Source organism: Montipora foliosa, chromosome 14, assembly GCF_036669935.1.
Source record: "Montipora foliosa isolate CH-2021 chromosome 14, ASM3666993v2, whole genome shotgun sequence".
Classification (NCBI taxonomy): Eukaryota; Metazoa; Cnidaria; class Anthozoa; order Scleractinia; family Acroporidae; genus Montipora; species Montipora foliosa.
Genome location: NC_090882.1, coordinates 3,067,599 through 3,090,098, shown reverse-complemented (window position 1 = coordinate 3,090,098; position 22,500 = coordinate 3,067,599). Strand labels below are relative to the sequence as shown.

At 37.1% G+C, this 22,500-nt stretch overlaps 1 protein-coding gene across 3 annotated transcripts in view; it reads left to right on the top strand.

The window, feature by feature from the left end:
- The window catches only part of LOC137984285 (uncharacterized), a 36,279-nt gene that overhangs the window by 6,222 nt on the left and 7,557 nt on the right, over positions 1 to 22,500 (top strand). The window contains exons 1-16 of one of the 3 annotated variants that reach the window (XM_068831404.1): positions 3,898 to 4,227; positions 8,592 to 8,662; positions 10,855 to 11,402; positions 12,483 to 12,580; positions 12,918 to 12,987; positions 13,949 to 13,995; positions 14,932 to 14,989; positions 15,212 to 15,304; positions 16,005 to 16,061; positions 16,326 to 16,406; positions 18,278 to 18,307; positions 18,394 to 18,432; positions 19,329 to 19,442; positions 20,648 to 20,743; positions 21,802 to 21,888; positions 22,371 to 22,425. In XM_068831404.1, the coding sequence (XP_068687505.1) occupies positions 8,617 to 8,662; positions 10,855 to 11,402; positions 12,483 to 12,580; positions 12,918 to 12,987; positions 13,949 to 13,995; positions 14,932 to 14,989; positions 15,212 to 15,304; positions 16,005 to 16,061; positions 16,326 to 16,406; positions 18,278 to 18,307; positions 18,394 to 18,432; positions 19,329 to 19,442; positions 20,648 to 20,743; positions 21,802 to 21,888; positions 22,371 to 22,425 (1,519 nt within the window). In that variant the 5' untranslated portion in view covers positions 3,898 to 4,227; positions 8,592 to 8,616. Of the gene's footprint in view, positions 1 to 3,897; positions 4,228 to 8,591; positions 8,663 to 10,854; positions 11,403 to 12,482; positions 12,581 to 12,917; positions 12,988 to 13,948; positions 13,996 to 14,931; positions 14,990 to 15,211; positions 15,305 to 16,004; positions 16,062 to 16,325; positions 16,407 to 18,277; positions 18,308 to 18,393; positions 18,433 to 19,328; positions 19,443 to 20,647; positions 20,744 to 21,801; positions 21,889 to 22,370; positions 22,426 to 22,500 lie in introns of those variants that run through there. The other 2 variants (XM_068831402.1, XM_068831403.1) reach the window with 2 other exon arrangements.

Below are 22,500 nucleotides of genomic sequence, written 5' to 3'. Positions count from 1 at the left end.
GCTGTGGGCTGAGGTCACGTTAGAGCGAGATTTTTAAAATGCTCATGTCCTTCACTAATTATCTGGGCCGAAGAAATTTCAGCTGAGCTCTCTTTCCTGTCGACACGAAGTTGACTATTTTGCACAAAGCTTTTGCCTTAATAAGTAGTGGCTGTGAATTGTCGCGTGTAAAATTTTTTCGTGCGGTCGCAACATCGCGTGCAGTTCATGTTATGCGGCACAGCGTCCTTTGATTGGTCACGTAAAGTATGCCGGTTCGACAGCTCTCTAATCGTATCCAGCAAGTTGCAAATCAAGGCGTCCGTTTGGAAGTCTTCTGTTCTTATCCAGATTAGCCTAAATGAGAAGACTTTTTGCTCTCGGAATGAGTCGTTTAGGCTTAGTTGCAAACAACCATCCTTGATCAATACGATTAATTCAACAGTGCGGCCTGTTAAATTTGGATAACTTTCTCTGTAGTTTTTTTTCCCGGACCTGACGGAAAACCTCACGCAACACTCCTTTGAAGTAGGGTATTAGTAGTGAAATTTCAAACTAGGCCGATCTACAGCCGCTTGAAGAACAATGCGATAAGACCAACGGCACTGAGTGAAAACAGGCGGAAATAACAAGCTGTTGGTTATTCGGGCGCTTCTCTTTTTATTCGTTGGTGGTTAAGCATCTTTCCACGGGGGAAAAACGTTTCGGGGAAAAATATAAATATTTATTATTTTATTAGTTGGGCTGGAAATCTTCTTACCTTCAGTAAGGGTACTACATGTATATCAGAAATTCTCGAGCTTCTTGTTGAGTAAAAAGCTCGTTACTCCTAGCTACTCCTGAATGTTTTCCCTAAGAGGACATATTTTTCGTAATAATAACAGTAATTGGAATCTTGCATTCTTTCAAGGAATGTTTTCTGACTCAGAAGGCACTTTCAGAGAGTGGAAATTCAGCGACACTAGAAGATTTATTTATGATATGTTTGAAACTGAAACCACGGAAAGTTGAAAAAATATCGTTTAAAATTTTAGCATTGTCTTAGCTGAGAAACGGAAAATCGAAAGTCGGACGAATGATGAAAGAATAAACAGACACTGAGTTTAGCTATAACTGGTTGGCTGTGCAAGCAGTTATTTTAAATTAAAGGTGAATGCAATAGTTTCTTCAGTTCCCCGCGAGTAGAAATGGCGACTCTCGTTTCCTGAGTGATATTATTCTTTTACATTGATCTTCTCCGTGATTATATCTTGAAAGTGCGGTCTAAACACCAGTAAATCTTGTAGACGGATTTAACAAAACGCTCCACTTGATAATCCCAGTGTTAGGTTTTAGGGTTAGTACCACAAACAATCAGTGAAACATGAATACTGATCAACGATTTAATCTTTGTTAGTTATTTATTTGTTCAGAAAATATTTAAGTACTTAGTTGTTTCAAAGTGTCCAATTTCTTACACAGTAACTAAGCTTTTGAAAGCCTTGTCAGTGCATCAGGGTTTCACTCAATAATTTTGTGCTCAGAACGGTGAAAACTGCATTTGAGCACCATAGGTTTCTAGCCCCCCTCGCCATGAAGGTGCAGTTTCCCCCTCCCCCCCCCCCCCCCCATGTCCGGGCCTTCTTCTCGCTTATTGAAACCCTAAGCTTCCCCTCTACTAACTATGGCTTATCAAAGCCTTTGTAATATAAACTAACCTGTGTTATCATTTTTTATTTATAAGCTTCATGATATTATACTAAGCCTTATCACTTATTTGTAAATTCCGTTCTGAATTCAGCAAAGGAAGGTGAAACTTCGCAATAACCTCCACGGAAAGGAATTCAAGACCGTAGCCGGCTTCTTGCTTTTACTTGTGTATTCACTTTCGCCCTTCAAAGTTTATTTTGCGCAAGTAGCGGTACTGAAAAAAGCTCTTCTGTCGCAGACGAGCCTTTAGGAGCCTTTTGGTTATAAAGCGGTCACTCACCGGGAGAGAACCTCGTGTTATTTGGATAAAATTTCGCTTTCATTTCGGAGAAACATAAAATGTTTTATGCTAAGAAGTTCCTGCTTAAGAATATTAAAATCTCACTATGTCAAAACTGAGATTTTGCCAGCATTATGCATCATTTCCCGGTTTCAACTCTGTCCACAGAACACAACATTGAACCGTTGCCAAAAAACATGAAAGTTTATAAACATGACGAGAAATGTGAACGCTGTCAAGTCTCATAAAAGCACTTATCGTACCACCCAGGGAGGCTATCGACTTGTTCAAATATCATCTACTCACAAAAGGAGTGTACTTGCTAGAGTGCGATGGAGAATTTAATTTTCACCCGAATGTTTTTTTTTTCGGTGCCCGATTCGTCAACTCACCATTTGCCAAGAGGAAGGAATTTAAAGGACAATTTTATCGTTTTTGTGTGTGAAGAAAGGGCTACCAAAGCTCAGAAACATTTTTAGTGGTACTGTATAAATGAAAATACAACAAACCATACAACTTTCACGACATTTGTTCCGGGTGACAGAAATATTTAATAGTTTTAGTTTTGTGCCCGTGGAGATACCTCTGGGGATGTTAGTTTCCAATTAATCGTGGTGTCTATAAATCTAGTGTTATTTTGAGAACCTCTTCAGATAAAAAAGAAATGATTAAATAAATATAAACTTATGTGAAAGTTGAGGACTGATTTGTTAAACTGATTTGTTAAACTAATTCCTGCAGCTTGACTGGAAATGTCTCGAAATTATTTCTGGGCGTGACAGTGGCAGTTTACAATTTTATGGTGAAAAGAATATATACTATACAGATATATTGTTCACTTCTTACTTGTTTGCTTTTCGACAAGTCCAAAGAATTTTAAATATAACGCCTCTTGAAACTTCGGAGAATTGTTTTTTTAATACTGCATAATAATTGAGCTCCATTGAAAGTAACGAAACGGTAGAAAAGTTGAAAAGTACAGTCACTCCAAAACACCCAGAAAGATCATGAGCAGTTGTTTTAGAGAGGTGTTGCCCGAATGACTTTACCGTAAGCATATTTTTTTCAAAATACATCCATATCTACGTGGTTTGAATCAGAAATAATACGTCATTCGCCCAAGGGTGATCACATTAGTGAATTCTTGTCATATTTTCTCCAGCAATACTGTTTGTTGCTGGCAAAACGTTTTCATTACAGCTTAGCGAGCGACGCAAGAAAATGCTGGCCCAAGCAACAGACGTAAAACTAGATAGCCTCTTGATTATTAGTAATTTCTATTTTTTTGTTAGCTCTAAAGGTACTTTCTAACGACATATTAAGTGCGCCTATGTGCGTTGCCTCGCTAGCGAGGGGTCGAGAGTTTGAAAGCGTACGATGTACCACGATTCCGCTCACAAACTTTACCTCCATTTTTGATTCGAGACAAGACAAGACAAAACTACTGAATACAAAACTCGAAATATGAATAAAGCTTCGAAAAGCTCTAAACAAAAAGAAAGAATTTTTTTTTCACACAGGAGGCTGTAGCTCTCCGATCCCGCTTTTTCGATATTATGATGTCCATCCCCAAAAATTAGTTTATAATCCCTTAGACATTTCATCTTTGTTTTTCGGCCTCTTTCTAATCTTTGGTGATATTATTGCCGATCGCTAAAAGACCCTTAAACTTCTTTTCCTCTTCAAAGTTGCGTTTAAAATTGTTGGAGTTTATTTTTCATTTTGAAACGCCTCTTACCGTCGTCTGACTGTGATATTGCGACATGCTCATGTCATCGATATGTTAACTCAGAAATATTAGACTTTTGAAAAACAAACGTCAATGATTACACAGGAGATGTCGTGAAACTTCGTCAAGTTTCAGAAGTTTTTTGTTTTTGGAAAAATAAAATCATCCTTAAACTTACTTGCCCTTTCTTACCTTCCCAGAATGCTTTTCCGTCGGAGAGAGAATTAATTTCAAGTCAGCTTTTGAACTCGTCAAAAGCGGCAATCACCTTTCGGAAAAGGAAACAGGATTACTGCACATCCTTTGAACGTGACAGCTTCCTTTTGTTACAAATTCCTGCACTCAGCTAAGATCTTGTTTAATGTGACAACGAAATTCTGTGACTTCTGTGGCACTTAATGGTTAGAAACTGTTTGATCGACTGCTGCCAAATTACTGGGAATTTTACTTCAGACGATTGGGGTTTTGCTGAAAAGTTGGAACAAATTTCATTTGCGGGGAAGTTATTCTATTGACGCAGATCTGTACTTGTTGTATCGAGGAACAGACGGTAAGTTTTGGTTTTCTCTTCGATAACTTTACGATTAAGATCGAGTAGTTTGTATTTGATCAGAAGCTACAGGAGGTCACAAAATAGACCTTTATGCAGCCCGACGAATTTGCACACTTTAGAAATAAACAGATCTAGAGCTTTGTCCCGGGTTGTAAAACGTGTTTAAACAAAACGCTATTCCTTCAAGGTAAATATTTTTGGCAACATTAAGGAGAGTTGATTGATATCAGAAATTGAACGAGCTTTGCTTCGTTTGGGAACTTTACCATCTTAAGACTTGATAATTAGGAAAGACATCTTGCATTGCGCGCAGAGCATGCGAAAATGCTAATCAAAATATTTGAAGGAATATTTTACTACGAACTTTTGAAGTGTCGAAAGGGACTTTCTGTAATCATATCGTTTTGATATCAGTTCAGAGAACTTAAAGTAAACAAAGATGAGGATAAAAATAATTGTGTTTCTCTGTGCAAGGAGCTACACCGAACAGACATTCTTCTAATGATCGAATTATTAATCGAATCGAAACGATCGGTGTGCGGCCAACCTCAATCATTTTAATATTAGTTTGTTAAATTTTGATTTTGTTTGAAAATTTCTGTTTCAAAGCTCCGAAGAGGTAACGTGGGAGGCGAGGTGCGCATTTTTGAGTTTCGGAATCTCATGTAGGGTTGTGTCGTGTCGATTTTTTTACGACAAGAGCTGTAAAAATACTGCCGTTTGATGTGTGCCTGTTGCTTCCTGTACTTTCCTCTCATACAGGAAATGACAGTAATAATAAAACGCCGCATAGCTTTTCCTGCATGGCCCTTTGGAAATGATTTTTTAACCAACACGAATTGTTTCCGCGGAGACAAGACGGCGAACATATTCAGAACAAAAAAATCGGCATTTGTACTTCAGATCGTGACCGGAATTAAGCAGCGAAATGATTTTAATAATTTCTATGTGTTAAAAGGCTTATAATTAAACCAGTGATATGAATTGAATTCTCTTTTATCCTCTCTCTTTTCAATTTGCGTGAAATTTACGTTGTAATTTTATGTTATGTGAAATTGACAACAGTGAAAATTACAACACATGTGTTATAAAAAAACCGGAGATTACACGCCTTCGTAGTCACGCATACGTAATTAACGAAGAGATGGGTTTGAGCGTTTTTATTTGATTGCGTTTTCTAAACTTAGATTATTGCCAGAACTAAATATGAGAATGTTTATGAAAACATTTTGGTAGCCAGACATCTTTGGCTACAGTTGTACAAATGTGAAATTCGAGAAACTTCGTGTTTGAAATATTAGTTTGATGGTCAGTGAAGTGCAGAAGGCCGATATCTCACTTTCGCATCTGTTAACATTGTTTTGTGGTCAAGACGTTTCTGTCCTGGTTCAACAACTCTTGCCCTAAACATTTAATGATATACACTGCTTTCCTCTTTGCAAACACCAATAGATACTTTAACTTTTATAGTTGAAAGCAATGAAATCACCCACAATATTTTTTTGATGTGCATGAATTTTATCTCATTCCTGTCAGCGTTATGTTTGCCTTGCTGTCATAACAAGTTAACCTTTTTTGAATCCGTCTTGTGCGTTGACCTTTGGTGTAAATTGTCTTCGAAGCTCATAGATTATTAAGTTTTTCTGGTGGAATGACGCTCAAAAATGTCATGGACACTTAGTTATGTCATACATTTGAGTCTTGTTTTTTGAAGAAAGAGGCAATATTTACTATCAGTCTTTTCCTCTTTTGAAACACGTGGTATCATCGTTTTTTAGGAATCACTACAGAGATCGCACTGAGGTCTCTTGACATCCCTAAACCTGCGGCAAGATCTGTCCAAAGTCATAACCTAAACAATACTTATGTTGAACTCAGGTCAAATTCTAAAGGAATTGTAGCATTTAGCAGATGTTACTAACCCAAGCGGGAATAAAATAAACACCAAGCAGTGATTTCGGTGTCTTAAAAGCTTTGCTACCAATGCATGATCTGCTTAAAGTAGATTTGCTTTTTAACTACAGTGGATCAAGACTTAAATAACTGGTACATGTATCATTTGAAGAATCTAATCAGCTTCTTTCAGATTCATGGTTTCTTGGTAAACACAAACATGGTGAAGAAAAAACAGAAAGTTTCTCCATCTTTTGTTTGTCCTTTTTCTTGAGCCAAAGGAGGGCCAGTTTAAAATTTAGATGCCTCACTGATATCTGAGGCATGCAGGATGCTCATTCAAATAGCATTCTTGTGAAAATGATATACCCAAGCGCTTTATATATTAATTTATTTATTATAAGTGTCTTAATTTATGAAGGAAAGGCTTTGTTTCAAAATCGGTTTAGCCAAAGGTTTTTGGTGATCACATGTCCAAGGACTTCATGAACCCAGTAATTTCATCCTCTTTCCTCAGATATCAATAACAGATTCTTGAAACGTTTGCATCCAAACAATTATTATTATTGCTTGTCATTACCAGACATCTCCATTATCCAACACAAGCCATATAATCTCAAAGCCACAGTTTATTCTGACAACAAAATCACAGTCTGACTTTTTATCCTGTGGTGGCCGTGTGAACGTTGCTTCCTGTTTTTCAGTCTCTCATTATTAACCTCCAAAAATCCCATTAGCTGGATCTATTGTTTGCAAGCTCATATTTCATCCCCTATTGTTAGATGGATAATTATTATTTGGATCTGATCAAGCAGCTTTTCTTATGAGTAGAATAATAATAATTTAAAGACCGAAAATTGCATTCAGCTTTTTCTTGCTGACACAAACAAATATATTTAGGTTTTTTTAGCCAATTGACTACTAGGAGTGAGACTTATAAGGATTTTACTTAATGTCAGACGCCAGACAATTTTACTCCTCAACTGGGGGCATCTGGGGGGGGGTGGGGGGGGGAGAGAGGGGGGATGAGGAGTGAATGTCCCATATCCCATGTCCCCACCATGTCCTCGCCCGTTACTGTCACAGCTCAGTCATTCTCTCCGTGTTAAAGAAAATTCAACCTCTCATTTATGATCATGCAATTTCAGAAGAAAATTTTACACCTTGTGAACTTGAACCTATAATTTATAAATGTGATGTTGAGATCATTAGTTAAAATGATCAATTATTGTTGGCATTCAAATGTCAAAAGGTGGCATTCTCCCAGTTTTTGTAGTTTATGACAAATACATTTCTTACCACGTCCCTTAATTAAAGGAATATTCAGAAACAATGAAACAATACACGTAATCTTATAGCCTTATAAGATTCTTTACTGGTGGGAGATGAGGCAGTTAGACATTTGCACCATTTTGAAATGGTTATTAGCATTAGTATATGTGTTCAAAGTACTACTTCAATAGAGACATAGATTATGATTATTTGAAGATAACACTTTGCATAATGCTAAACAATCCAGTTAGCAGTCTGATTTCGACTTCAATCTGCAACCTTGATTGGCATTCATGTCCTGTCATGTCCCTTATCTCCCAACATGACTGGAAGAGCCTTTTCCAAGTCCTACTGGGGCTACCCCAGAACTTGCACATATTAATTTTCTTCTTTTTGGCTGTGGATAAATTATCTTTTAGGAAAACATAGCCTTCCTGCAAGTTAACGTGCGGTTTAATAACATGATTTAATATGCTAGTGCTTTTTCGACCCACTTAATTATCACCTTTAAAACAATTAAATTGTGGAAAACGGGATGCCTTGGATTCTTTGTGGTCTTAATGGGAAATCCCTTTTCTTTTAACCATTTAAGAGCCACTTCCTTGTTTGGCTCCAGAATGTCTGAGTGTTAAATTGTTTGAAAGGACTGGGCAGCATCTGTACTGTTACCACCAATCTAAATGCACATGTTTAGAGTACTGCATTTGGTAGACAAGATTATTCCACAGATGCCACCACAGATGCCTTTGAATGCAACAACATAAAATGATTCATAAGTCATTATTTGTCTTAAAGATGATTGTAAGTCATGACTATTTTTGTATAATGATGTAGAATGTTGAGTTTTGTTCTTAAAGAGCAACAATAATATTGTAACGTTAACATTTCTATGAAAATTGAATTTTTGTTCCAAAAAGCAGTGCCCACAGCTACAAAAGCTATGATTGCAGGCAGGGTTTGGATTTTCTTCTAAGAAATTAATTCAAAAGACAAAATGTACAATATTTGTAATTTCTTAGATTAAAATCCATTTGCCTTCCTGAAATAGCTTTGTTTCGGTTAGTTTAGTTTATTTGTCCACGATGGTTTTGAGGACCAAAATTACAAGTTGGGTTTCTACAGGTAGTTTTCCTGAGCAAAGTTCCTGACCTTAATGCTACGGTACTCAGGTATATTTTTGTTACTTAACTTTGCAGATCTTAGTACAATGGTTGACCAGACATGTCACTCCAAGTTACAAGTTCTTTAGATCAACTTAAAAGTACAGGTAGAAAAAAATGAAACATTTTATTATTATTATTATTATTATTATTATTGTTATTGTTATTGTTATTGTTATTGTTATTGTTATTGTTATTTTTATTATTATCCAACTCAGAACTGTTTTAGTTATTGTACCGAAAACGCACGAAACAAGGACAAATATTCCATGATGTTGTACAGTTAGTTAATTGTACACTTGGTTATTGTACAGTAGATAATCGGTTTGACTATTTTTGGTGCTGATGTTTACCACACACTGTTACAATTCACTTGCTAAAAATATAGTGAGAAAAAGTTGGATAATAAGTAACTTATCAGATGCCATGTGTATATTTATCTACATGTACTGTCTATCACAATTTTATTTTGAATTGAAGAGTTCTTACTGGCAGGAGTCCAACCCATATTTTGTCCCTTGGTGAGGCAAAGGTCAATAAATTGTCTTTTGCTGTTGTGAACCCCTCATTAATCATGGTCATAATCAATTAACTGGGAGTTTTATTAGCCAATGGTTCTATTTCTGTTTCTTTATAACCCTTAAATTTTCGCCCCTGAGGCATTCCCCATTGATTTGTAAAATTGTGTAGCATTCAACAGAGTAAGATTTATAAGTTTCACTCTCCGACATGTGGAAATGTTAAAGGGGACATTGTTTTTGAGTGGTCGTAGCTGACTAGTAAAACCGTCTGGTATAAGACAGAGTGAAATCTGTGAGTCTCACTTTCGGGAGGAGGCAATAGGGTTTATTAATCCACTAGCACTTCTACATGTGATTTATAACCATCCACCCAGCACTGTGAGCTCCAAGTGGGGTATTGTACTAATCTGCATGAGATCTTGGTTGCAAACCTAGGCCAGACTAACAAAATCAATGGTAAGGAAAGAGCCCTACCTTCTTTAATGACATTAGCAATTATTGGTGATACTTTCTTCCCTAATTCGGATTATAATTATTATAATTATAATTATTATTATTATTATTATTATTATTATTATTATTATTTCATAGTCATACTGCTCAGCTTAAGTTTTTAACAGCTGGTAAAATTGTGGTGTCGACGTCGGGCAACAACAAGTTGCCAATGAACACCAAAATGTTTCTTTTCCCTGTCCTTTACATTTCCAATACTTTTCTTAGTATCCTTGCTGATTCCAGCAATGCAGACTTCTGGATTAAGGTAGACTCGATTTCCGCCGCGCACTCGAGTTCGGGTATCCTCCCCGAGAAGAGACGGCTGGACGCGTGAGCGATAGATTGTGTCTGTGACGTAAATTCAAAATATAATTTATGCGAAGTCAATAGTTGCGGGGAAATAGCATTAGACATCCCAAAGACACTGATTTTAAGAAACCAGAAATTACATAACAATGCTTAAAACGTCTGTGCGAAGTTTCCAGATGATACGAGCTTGAGGTTGTGGTTAAATGATCAGAATGATCAATGTGAGTTTGAATTCAACCGGCGAATCATCAAAAAAATCTTCGGCGACTTCAGCTCTCGGTCGACCTCATCGGCCCCCTTGTTTTGCCACCAATAAACTCAGCAGTACTTTCAATTGATCTTGAGGAATTTTACTTGCTTTTACATTAGCGAAGTATGAGGAGAAAATTGCAATAGAAATGGATTTGAAAGCCGTATTTTGACCTTGGCGCCAACTGGAAAATCAGTGAAGTTTGCGAACTCAGGCCGTAGAAAACGACACAGTTCCCGTTCTCCAGCTTCTCGAACACTTTTCGTTGTCGCAATCTTGGATGTTTCCTACCTTAAAGCACTGTAAACCTCGAACAGGCCGGGTCAAAGAATACCTTCGCAGCCAAAACATATAATTTATGCCAGACGGATTTGTGCAGGCGAGTTTCTGATTGGCGGAGATTAACAATGGCTCACCTCACGCGTCCAGCCGAGATTTCGGGAGTGAGCGCTGGCTCATTTCCCGAAACAGCGGCTGGTAATCGAGCCTAGGATTAAGGTAGTTGATGTGTCTACTCCTATGCCCTTTAAGTTGCCCTTCACTCGCAATGGCACTGTTCCTAAAGCCCCCAATACAATTATTATTTTTATTTTATCATTATTATTATTATTATTATTATTATCATTATTTATATCACTACTACTACTATTATCAAAGAGCAAAAAATAACAACAACAACAACAACAAAACTACATCAACATTGTATTATTTTTTTCGTAATCAGGAATGTCACCAATAACATTCTCGCCTCAATCTGCTGGTGGAGCAGAGCTGTCAAACACTCGTCCGAAGAGTGGTGGAATATCAAATGGATACACACCCCCAAAGTCCAATGGAATCTTGTCACCTAGGAAGTCATCAAAGAGATTCTTCCGTCGACCAGCACTGGAAAAAAGTCCATCAACAGATATTGCAAGCAATCAAAGCCATGACAAGAAGAAACAGTTGACTCAACCAAAGGTTGAAATTATTTATAGAGAATCTTCACACTCCGGGAACAAGTCTGAGAAACCTAAAATTGACACACTTAAAAGAACATTTGAAAATGAGGGATCGCCACGTCTGCGACCAACATCAACACACTCTAGTGAGAGAACCCCGTCGACAATCTCTGATGAGTTTGTGCCTGGGTTACTTGGCGTACCAGACGTGGATGTCAACATGAATCGCATTTCTACTGATTCCAGCACCAGCAGCCATACAGAGAGAGTTGTGCATGAAATTTTGTCAACTGAAGAGGCTTACGTACAACATTTACATGAGATCATAGAGGTAAGTGGTAAATAAATATGGCAGTGATCACATGTTTGCTGCAAGCAGTTCTTTTGAATTCTTATTGAGCACAGTCACTACATTGTATAAGATGCTGCGGAAAGTGTTTCCAAGATGTATGACTTGCAGTTTTTCTGATCATGTGACTTGCCCTTTGCCAATAAAATTAGTTCAAGCTTAGAAAAAGGTCCATTAAATAGACCTCTTTACAGTTATGTGCTTAGTTGCCTGGCCTTTAAATGAAAGTGAGGCTGGTGTTGACTTTGCTATGATACAGACCTCCCAGGTTTTCTCATGTTAATGATGTTGTTGTCAAAATTGCTAATTAGTAAAAATTTACACTAGAAAATCAATGAGGTTTCTATCAAAACAAGGTCATCTCCAGCCTCACTTACATTCATAGGCCAGGTAACTAAGCACACAACTGTAAAATGGACTATTTCACTGCTATAACAAGATGCTATGAGAAATTATAGCTCATTGTTAGCTCAGTTTAACACCTTAGCCCATTGGCTCCAAGGAGTGAGACATCATGGATTTTACTTTGTCTAATTCTAGACTATTTTACCTGTCAATGGGTTATTGTATTTCTCTTGTAAGTGGTATTACTGTTACAAACAGGGTGGAAAAACATGAAGTAATTCAGAACAGTATGTGGTAAGGAAACAAACAATATTGTTATATACCTACAGCTGTAGACTTTCGCTCAACAAAACGAGCACTGTGATTGGTTGATTCTTGGTCATGTGGCCCTGATCAAATTCAAATGTATCCCGACCGGGATACAATTCCGCAGTTGTTGCCTGCTCCGGATGTTTTGCTGCGATTGTTGTGCAGGAAAAGTCTACAAGTAAATATATAACAATTAAAGCACTGAATGTCTGGTCGTCTCGGGAAACATGAGGACTCTCGGGAAAACAAAACTAACTGTTTCCCTCTGGACCATACATTAAGTGTATAATGATTCTCCCGTGGCCTTCATAACTGCTATATACCCAAATTGCAAATAAATTATAATAACTATACTACTTTGGAACAAAATTAATGCAGTTATACAATGTATTTTGTTGATATTCACAGGGATATTTGAAGAAAATGAGGAGCAAGGGGTCCCCATTTCCCGAGCAGGATGTCAAGGATTTATTTATGAATATTGAGGAAATATATGAATTCAATAAGTAAGTTTTAATTAATCAGGGACTAAAAGTGTTAAAGCAATCTTAGCAGAAATGTTCTTGTTGGATGGTAAGGGTCATGTTGTGGTGGATTTAGCAGAAATTACAGGGTTTTTTTTAAATGTCCATAGACTCTTACATGGCCACCTGTTAAAAATATAGGGCAATTTCTTAATCATTAAAGTGATTTAGGTTAAATTAGCTGGGAAAAAAAATGTAAGTTTTTTTCCAACCAATGAAATTTAGACACTCTAGTGAGATTGTTATTATTAGTACAAGATGTAGAAAACTGATACATTGAATTCAAACAAAATAATATGATAATGATCTCTATTCAAAGGGAATTTTTAGCAGAGCTGGAAGATTGTGGTGATGATCCAGTCGACATTGCCAGCTGCTTTGTGTCAAAGGTGAGGACAACATAAACACCGAATCAAAATCATTATGATGGAACTAGAGTACCACCCCCCTCTGATACAAATATTTCTGGTTTGTTTGGGAGAAAGCCTGGTCTAGTGGTTACAGCACTGGATTTACATGTGGCTATACAGTGTACTGTATGTGCATGCTTAAAACAGAATTCTTATTACTGACCAGATTTCTCTTTGGAGGTCTCTTCACTATGTCCAGGGGTGTAGTGATGGCGCAGTGGTGAGAGCACTCGCCTCCCACCAATGTGGCCCCGGGTTCGATTCCTCAACTTGGTGTCATCTGTGGGTTGCATGAGTTTTTTGGTTCTCTACTTTGCACCGAGAGGTTTTCTCCAGGTACTCCGGTTTCCCCTCTCCTCAAAAACCAGCATTTGACTTGATTTGCATTGATTGTTAATTTCACTTTGCAGTGTCCCCAATTAGTGCTCCAGCTCTAAATCGACTAGACACTACTTAAATAAAGTTCCTTTCCTTTCCTTTCCTTTCCTTTCTTCATTTCCAGGGTAAATGCAGCTGTTTATCCTAACTTGAGAAGTATCATTTGGGGGAAACTTTGTGACATTAATTGTCACTACATACATTGTATGTTGAAGATGGGGTGAATTGCAAGGGGCATGCTTTGTGACACTTATTGAAATCTGTGTGCATCTAATTATGGCGACATTTCTGGACATACATGCACATGTATCCGCTTTTCTTCCATGCTTTGTAAAATCACCAAAAGGTTCCCTCTGCATGGCCAGTTGAGGGCTCTTAAAGCGTGTTAAATTTCATTTAACTGTTTCTTTCAGAAAGCATGAGTGGATGGAGTACTTGTAATAGCTGAGTGCACTGTCACTGTAAAACAAGGCATTAACTTTCGTCTTGAGCAGAAAATCCTTCCAGTTTGCTTCCTTTCCTTCTAAACTGCTTTGTTGTAATTTTATTTTTCTTTTTTCAGGAAAAAGGCTTCAAAACCTATACAGATTACTGCACAAATTATCCAGTGTAAGGAAGAAATCAGTTTTATTTTCAACAGACGCTTAGAGCTACAATTAATGGTGGACATGCATAAAGAATTTTTTAACTCTGAAATCAGAGAACAGAAGGTGGACAGCAGGTGGAAATTAATAAGTGCTCCCTTTCCCACCCCACCCTACACAATGTTGCTCAGCAAGCACTGCAAATAACCCAGCCATGCCTCAAGCTTTGTCTGGGGAGGGAGGGGAGGTTGTAATAATACATGTACCTAAGTAAGATTCACTTTGTGAAAAAAATATTTTTTGTTATGGACAAGGAAGTCAAAAGTGTCTCAAAAATGTTGTCCAGGATTGTAGCCAGTGATAATGAAACCAAATACAGTTATGTGGTTTAAAGTAGTTGGTTTTCGTAGACATAGTAAGAAAGGAAGTCCTGAAAAATATAATATAAATATTCTGATGTTTAAATGGTCAAAATTTGTTGAAGATGGAATGAAATTAATTCTTAGACTCAGATGACAGATCAACATGTAATGGAAGTCAGCTATTTGTGGACTGATCTGTGAAGTGTTTGAAAAACTGAGACTAGCGAGAAATTTGGTGACTTCGATCATGATTGATTTACCTCAATCTACATTGTAGATACGTGGAATTTTGAAGTTGAGTTATATGATCTGTAGCATTTATAAAACTATTATTATAATATAATTTATATTAACCTTTAACTGCAGATGGACGTGACTTTGATGGATTTAAGTCTTAAAAGAGTCATACTAAGTTGTGTGCTTCATACATGTAGTTCAATGAGTTATAGGTTTTTGTTTTATAATAACGAAGAGAGCTGAAGATCTGAATGAAGGCTGTTATAATCTCATACTGATGGATATAGAATCAACTAGTTTGCAATATTAAAACATTTTGGCTGAAAATAAGTAATTTTTTGTGGCTTTTTTCGTCATCTTAGGTCTATGGAAGTGTTGACAAAGTCTACTCAACAAAAAGAGACTGCTGACTTCATAAAGGTGTGTTCTTGAAATTTCTTTTAATATTGTTATTGATAGTTAAAAGTTTCTATTAATCAAGTTACAGAGCTGGATTTTCTTTCTGAATTTCTGGGATTTGCGTGTATAAACTACAGTACATTTTACACAAACATCTGGGAATACCAGTAATATACACGTAATTTCACTGGTTATTCACTGGTATTTTGAATTGAATTTCCTCTTTTCTTCTTCTTTTTGTAGAAAATTCAGGTTCAACTTGGCCACTCTCTCCCATTAGGGTCATACCTGTTAAAACCTGTCCAAAGAATCTTGAAATATCATCTTTTACTGCAGGTGAAATATTTGCTTTGAAGTAGCTTGCAGTGTCTTTATATAGCTAAGCTAGCACACGAGAAAACCTCTTGCCTGTATTTTTTTTTTTTTTTTTATAATATTAATGAACCCGGGCAATTGAAGGAACTCCTCGGACAAGTGGGTCATGAAGTTTGCTTGTTCAATGGACAAGATGTTTTAGGCCTGGTCAAAATATAGGACTGGCCACCTGCAATCCATACAGGCTTTATCATGACGATAGTAACTGAAAGGCAGCTTGTTGGACTCCTATGAAAATTACAGATTCATCTACAGTATATTTTATAGTACGCATGCCAGGTTGCTTTGTTGGTGAGGCGATTTATGAAGACAATTTAGTATGGAAGCCTTGAGAATTTATCTTAATCCAAAACAATAATATAATTAAATTTCTTACAATGTAATTACCACACTGTTACATGTATAAGTCTGCACCATGGAATATGGTTCATAGTGATTTACAATAGGTCAGTATAAATTGCAGACTGCAGTCTGTAGACTGCAGACTGGGTCTAAAATGCAGACTGAGGCCTATTTTGTATTGTAGTCTGCATTTTAGACCCAGTCTGCATTTTATACTGACCGGATTTACAATATAGTAGAGCTTCTGGGATACCATGTTGTGTGTGATCCTCAGTAAGCCTGAATCTGATGAATTTTTGATTTGGTTTTGTTTTTCTAGGATATTCAAAAGCATTTTGACAAAGAACGTTATCCTGAAGACTATGAAGTTATTTCTGTAAGTATCTCAAAAAAAAAGGAATAGTCTGCACACAAACAGTTTGTGAACACTCCAGTATTTACCAATAAAAATAAAATTTCAAGAAAGTCAAGAACCATTTTCTCTCTCCAGCTTTGAATGTTAATTATTTTCCTGCAACCCTTCTCTTTCTCTCTCTTTTGCTTTGCCTTTGCCTCCAACCCATCCTCTTCTACAAGAAAGGCTACAGAATGTACTATGTTGTACTCTCTAACTGCTTTTAATTATTATTTGTTCATGCAGGATGCCCTAAGTGCCATGACAGATGTGGCCCATCACATTAATGAAATGAAGAGACAGCACGAAGTTGCAGTCCATGTGCAGGTACTTATTATAAATGAAGTGAATTAAATGGAGCATATTACATGGGCGCGCTGGGTGGTGCGGTGACCTCATGGTTAGAGTGCTCAACTCAGGATCGAGTGGCCCAGGTTTGGATCCTGGCTTGGGACATTGTGTTGTGTTCTTGGGCAAGACACTTTACTCTCACGGTGCCTCTCTCCACCCAGGTGTATAAATGGGTACCGGCGAAATGCTGGGGGCAACCATGTGATGGACTAGCATCCCATCCAGGGGGGGGGAGTAGAAATACTCCTAGTCGCTTCATGCTAATGAAACCAGAGATATGTGCTAGCCCGAAGAGCCTTCTGGCTCATAAGCAGAGACTTTACTTTACTTTTACATGGGCGCCCGGAGATACGAATTTTATCTTTGAGTGCTGAAAGTACCGCGAACAAGTGAAAGATACTCTTAGGCTCAGCACGAGAATATAAAATTCTTATCTCCACATGCCCATGTAATGTTCTGTTTATTATATAGTTATTGATGAAATGTCTACATTTAAGTTAAACCATTCTTTTTATTCATTTTCGAAATGATGAAAAAGTGGTCACCAACCGCTAAAACATGCATGTTGTGTAACATGAAACAAGATATGATAGTTTCGAAAAACAAATCATGATAATGTAAAATTTTGCAATAAAAAGTAATGTTAATGTAGAAAAGAAGAATTATAGTGAAGCGCAAAAGTATCTTACAATGAAATGGAAGCTCACATTTTATTGGCTAATCATGTTCATTACCATGACGACACCTTTATTCTCACATGTGAAAGATAAAAATGATATGTTCACTGCTCGGTGAAGATATAATTTTTTAGTAAAAGGAGATTCCTGGTATTTCATCAGTATCAACATGTATATAATAAAATCATTTATTCGATTTGCGAGTACAGTATTCTTCAGTAACAGATTGTCTTGGTTTCTTGCAAAATGGCCACTAATGACTCACTTGGTCAGAGCTTCATTCTAGTTTCTGTGTCTTAAAGCAACTGAGAGTATAGCTACTCCCCTCACCCCTCTGGATAGGATACTAGTCTTGTCCACCACAGGGTAACCCCATGCGAGCCATAGGAGTCAACATGCAAGTCACAGGGCTGTCAACTCTCCCGGGTAATGCGGGAGACTCCAGATTTTGGACCGAATCTCCTGATCTCAAGATTATGATCTGAAATCTCCCAATTAAGGGGCCTGGAACCAGTTTCACTACTTTTATGGACATTTTTATTAAGAAGGGTTGTCGCTACAACACTGTATTACGTAACAGCAATGTTATGGTACCGACACCAGTTATTGCTCAACACAATGCGCCCACTATCGTGGCTTAATAGGTTACCATAGCAACATGAAAGCTCTCCAACAACACCCTATATTTCATCTTTATTTGCTTATATCTCAAAAATGAACTAGGTGACCCCCATTTTTTATTGTAGAATAGTGAATTAGCAATCTGAGGTAGAACTAGCAGCAAAGTATTAAAAAACTCTTGGGAGCCAATTCAGGGCTACCTTCAATTCTCAATGATTGAAGAGTTTGGGGGTTGACAGCCCTGGAGTCAACATGCGAGCCATGCAAGTCAACATGTGAGTCAGACAGTTATTGAAAGCTAACCATTTTAAAATGGGTGCTTAGACTTAGGTAAATACTGTTTATTAGCATTATTTCAAATGGGTGCTTAGACTTAATTGTGAGGCTCACATGGCTTGCTTGACTCGCTGGCTCTCAGATAGTCCAGCCCTGTTAATTCCATTTGTTTCATCTCCCTTTAAACAGCAACAAAAAATACAATCATGATCATTATCAATGTCATCTTTTGGCCACTATTGGATATTACTTATTTGTTGATTCCTCTTGTAGGAGATTCAAAGTCAGATGTCCGATTTTGAGGTAAACAGTTGAAGCTGTCGTTTTTCATTTTTGTTTTCAAGAATCATTTCACTTCATTGTTATTATTCTTTTCTTAATTGTTTTAGGGACCAGACCTTACAACTTATGGCAACCTTGTCTTAGAGGTATCTACTTGGATTTTATGATTATTAGAAAAAATAGTAATTTTATTGCATTTAATTTTCCAGTCCTCTTGTAAAAGAAAGGGTTAACCCATGGGCCTTTTTCACATTGCTCCCCCTTAACTCGCTTCCAAACGCATCAATTTAAGGCTTGGGGTATGAACTATATTGTCTTTAATGAATGAAATGTTACATGAAATGAATCATATACCGAACTGCAGATATGAAATCAAGTAAAGCTATGATCCTTGCAGTTATGGATGCAATTTTAGCAAGTGCATAGAGAACCCTGAAAAATTCTGGACTTCAATGTGGTTTGAACCTGTGACCTCGCAATACCGTTGTAATGCTCTAACCACTTTAAGTTACTGTACAAGACATGTCCCAACATTCCTATGTTATCTTCAGTTGAAAATGTTTGTTGCAATTTGAATTTTCTAATAATGCTGGTAGGACAATAATTATAGTTCAAGTTACAGCATATTAGTCTTACCTGCATATGAGAAACTTGAGATTGTAACAAACATTTTCAACTGAAGATGACATTGGAGTGTTGAAACAAAGCCATGTATTGTATTAAAACTTAAAATGTTGTCCTGTTTTTTTCAAATCTTTGCTGGTCTAGCTGTTGTTCTTGCATTTGTTTGGTAACAGTCAGTGGTTTCCTATAGTGTTTTCAGGATTTCCCAGGGGGTTGGGAAAAATTGCCGGCAACTGTTGTTGTTGCCAGCTCATTTCGTGACTTTCAAACTTTTGCCAGCTTGTAGAAAGAAAAACTACTTGAAACCAGTAAACTGTCCACTTTTCTTACAATATCTACCTCTGCTTACATGTACCAATTGTGAGTCGTAATCATCATAACTTATGATAAATAATTAATATTCTACTTGTTTCTGCAGGACTCCTTTAGATTGTATGGTACAAGAACAGATAGATACCTTTTTCTGTTTGAGAAAATCCTGCTCATTACGAAACGGAAAGAGTATGGCTACTCATGCAAAGCCACACTGACGGTAAATTTTATGTATAGTTAAATCAGTATATACTGGTCAGCGAGTTACCGTTTGAATACCAACATGAAGTTATCATTGCTGAATGATCATGACTTCAGAGTGAGCCATAACAGTATAAAAAAACCTTGAAAGTCAGATTGCAGTAGGCCTAAACTTAGTAAGCCTTTATGACAATGTGATATATCACTGCTCAATTTTTTACAATGTTGCCAATATAATGACTTGTGGGGCACACCTGAAAACCTGCAGTTGGAGTAGGTAGTTTCCATTTTTATATGAGGCTAAATATAATTTAGGCAAAGTTAAAACCAAGCCAATGCAGCGGTGTTGCCTGGGATACTAGGGGGGTTCCAGGGAGGTTTGCAGGGTCATTGCCATGTGCTTTGGCTTGAGTTGCCTTTTCGCTTGCTTGTGTTGACGGGTGCCTGGGAGGTGGACTGTGGCTCGGTTGCCATGGTGACCTCCTTGCTGCTGAGGAGAGTGCTGTCTCCTCCCTTGCTACTTTTACGGCACCTACCCTCCAAAATATTGGCGTGGTGTTTTAATGGTCTAAGTTTCCTCCCTAGTAATTGGGTCCTGTCTATCTCAACATTCCTAAAATTCTTATCTCACATACATGCTTCACTGATCACAATGTCAATCACAGATTTTAATCAAAGCTCGCATCCATGTGGTTTACAATAAATTATGCAATGATAATAATGAAATGGCAGTTCTGGCCAACTAAGCCAAAGGGAAGGTACACGGTCAATTGGAACTTGTATTAATTTTATTAAAGGTAAATAGCATTGAACTCAAAGGGAAAGAGAAATTTTTAGTATAATATTACCTCAGGTTAATTTGATGGACCGATTTTTGGCCATCCTGCAATTCAGATTCCCAGTGTCTTTTAAAAAATAAATGAACATACCGTAATTGATCTAATATATGCCCCATGCCAGGCGTCTATTAAATTTTAAGGGTGCTAGTGGGGGCATTTAAGTAGGTCTTTGGAAGTTTATTAGAGAGAGGGGTTTATTTTAAGGCAGTTCTTTGTGGGGGGAGGGGATGTCTATTAGTCATGGGGCTTTATTAAAGTGGGGGGGGGGCTGTCTAATACAAACTTTACACATTATGGGGGGTGTTTAAATTAGATTCAAGGCGTTATTGGAAAGTTGGCATTTATTAGGTCATTAACGGTATCCCTAATTTTTCTTTTTTATCAGTTGTCAAACATGATGTTGTTGGAATCTGTACACAAAGAACCTCTGGCATTTGAGATAATACGCTTTGATAACCAGAAAATCACATACACATTTTTGGTGAGTTCAAAAATTCAATAAAATGCAAGCATTAGTGAGATTTAGCTTTGCATTTATGTGAAACAGAAATCGGCAAACAGCAGGCTCTTGCTTGTCACAGAAGCATGAAATGCTTTTCCAAAGTTAACTCTGTACTTACTGTAGTCTAGTCTACTAGACTTGTTTAGTCTAGTCTTAACTCTTTCTTTTATTAGTTTACTGACAGGCCATCAAAAATAGTCTTATAGGTAATTTGAGATCTATATGTCTGGACAAAAATGCACATAATTAGATGCGTCACAAAATGTCACCTTGCTCAAGTAAAGATAAACATTTGGGGTAACTCTGACCAAAACGTAATGCTAACTCTTACACTTACCTTATTGTTGGAAATGGGTAACCAGTGCTTAGACTTTACTAGTATTAACACAAGGAGCGTGGTCCGGTGCACGTGGTTAGGGTGTTGGGTTTGCATGCAGTTGCCCTTGGTTCAAATCCCTTTCTAACCTCTGGTTTTGATTTGTTTCTGGTTGTCCCAGATTCAACTCTACCATGCTTTGTAAATAGCCAACTGGTTGCCTCTTCTTAATCTTGTTTCTGTTAAATTTGAATTGTTTCTTTCACATTATAGCTATTAGTGCACTTCCACTATAAACAAAGCATTTACATTTACATTTAAACATAGTGATAGATATCAAAATTGGGGTTGTCTGGCACAAATTTCAGCCTGCCATTTGCAGTATAGGCAATGCAATGCTAGGTTTCTCTATAAAATTAGAGATCATTTAAGTCGAATTTGAAGAAAATTAAGAAGCAGTAAATGATACCTCAAGAAACTGGTCTACAAATGTAAGAGAGGACTTTACATGCAGGCTGCTTGAAATGATGTGAAATTGCCAACTGATCAGGTTGTCCATGTGATATGGGAACTATTCTGTCTTAGACATTAGAAAGTAGAAAAGGTTGTCAGACCCAGATACAGCATGCCAGGGAATTAGGCTTTTATAAGAAAGCGTTTTTGTGTCTTAGTAGTAGAGTTGCATCCTCTGATCTTTATTGACTCTTTTTAATTAAAAAAGGCAAGAAATCCTGATCAGAAACACAAGTGGACACTGGAGATAAAAGGACTGATCGTTGACAGTTTAGCAGCATCAGTTCCAAAGAAGGTTTGTCTGAGTTGTTTTAGAAGAATTGTTTTTTCCTATCAGGGATTCTGTATAAGAAAGTGTGACCATGGGTGACTATTAAATTCATTAAAATCAGCATGTAATTTTGGATCATGACACTGTACAATATGAATGTGTTCTGTAACATTTTGTACTTGTCAAACTTCAAGCAATTAAGATAAAATCGTTTTTTCACACGTAAAGTTCACTGGCGACTGGTTTTCGTCTTAGATAAGTGACAGTCTTGGAAAGTCTTAACATACATGTATGAAAGATTTCAGTTCAAGACAGAAACTTTTTGTCACTTTTCCATTGTTTCATTTCATTCCATTTACGGTATTCGTTTTTCAATAATTATTGTGGGAATTCATTTTTTCCGTTGTATTTTGACATAAACAACCACATCGAGCAAAATGGTTCAGTTTTGTCAAGTCTTTCATTATTTTGAACGCTTTGACGCATTAAATTCCTTTGTTTGTCAGACCAAAGCCCTCATTCTGGGAAAAGAGAACATGGATATGGACAAAGGAAAAACAGGTGAACTATACATGTCTAAGAGCACTGTTCAAGGACATTTATTACAACTTGCCATCACTATTGATGGACTGCTTA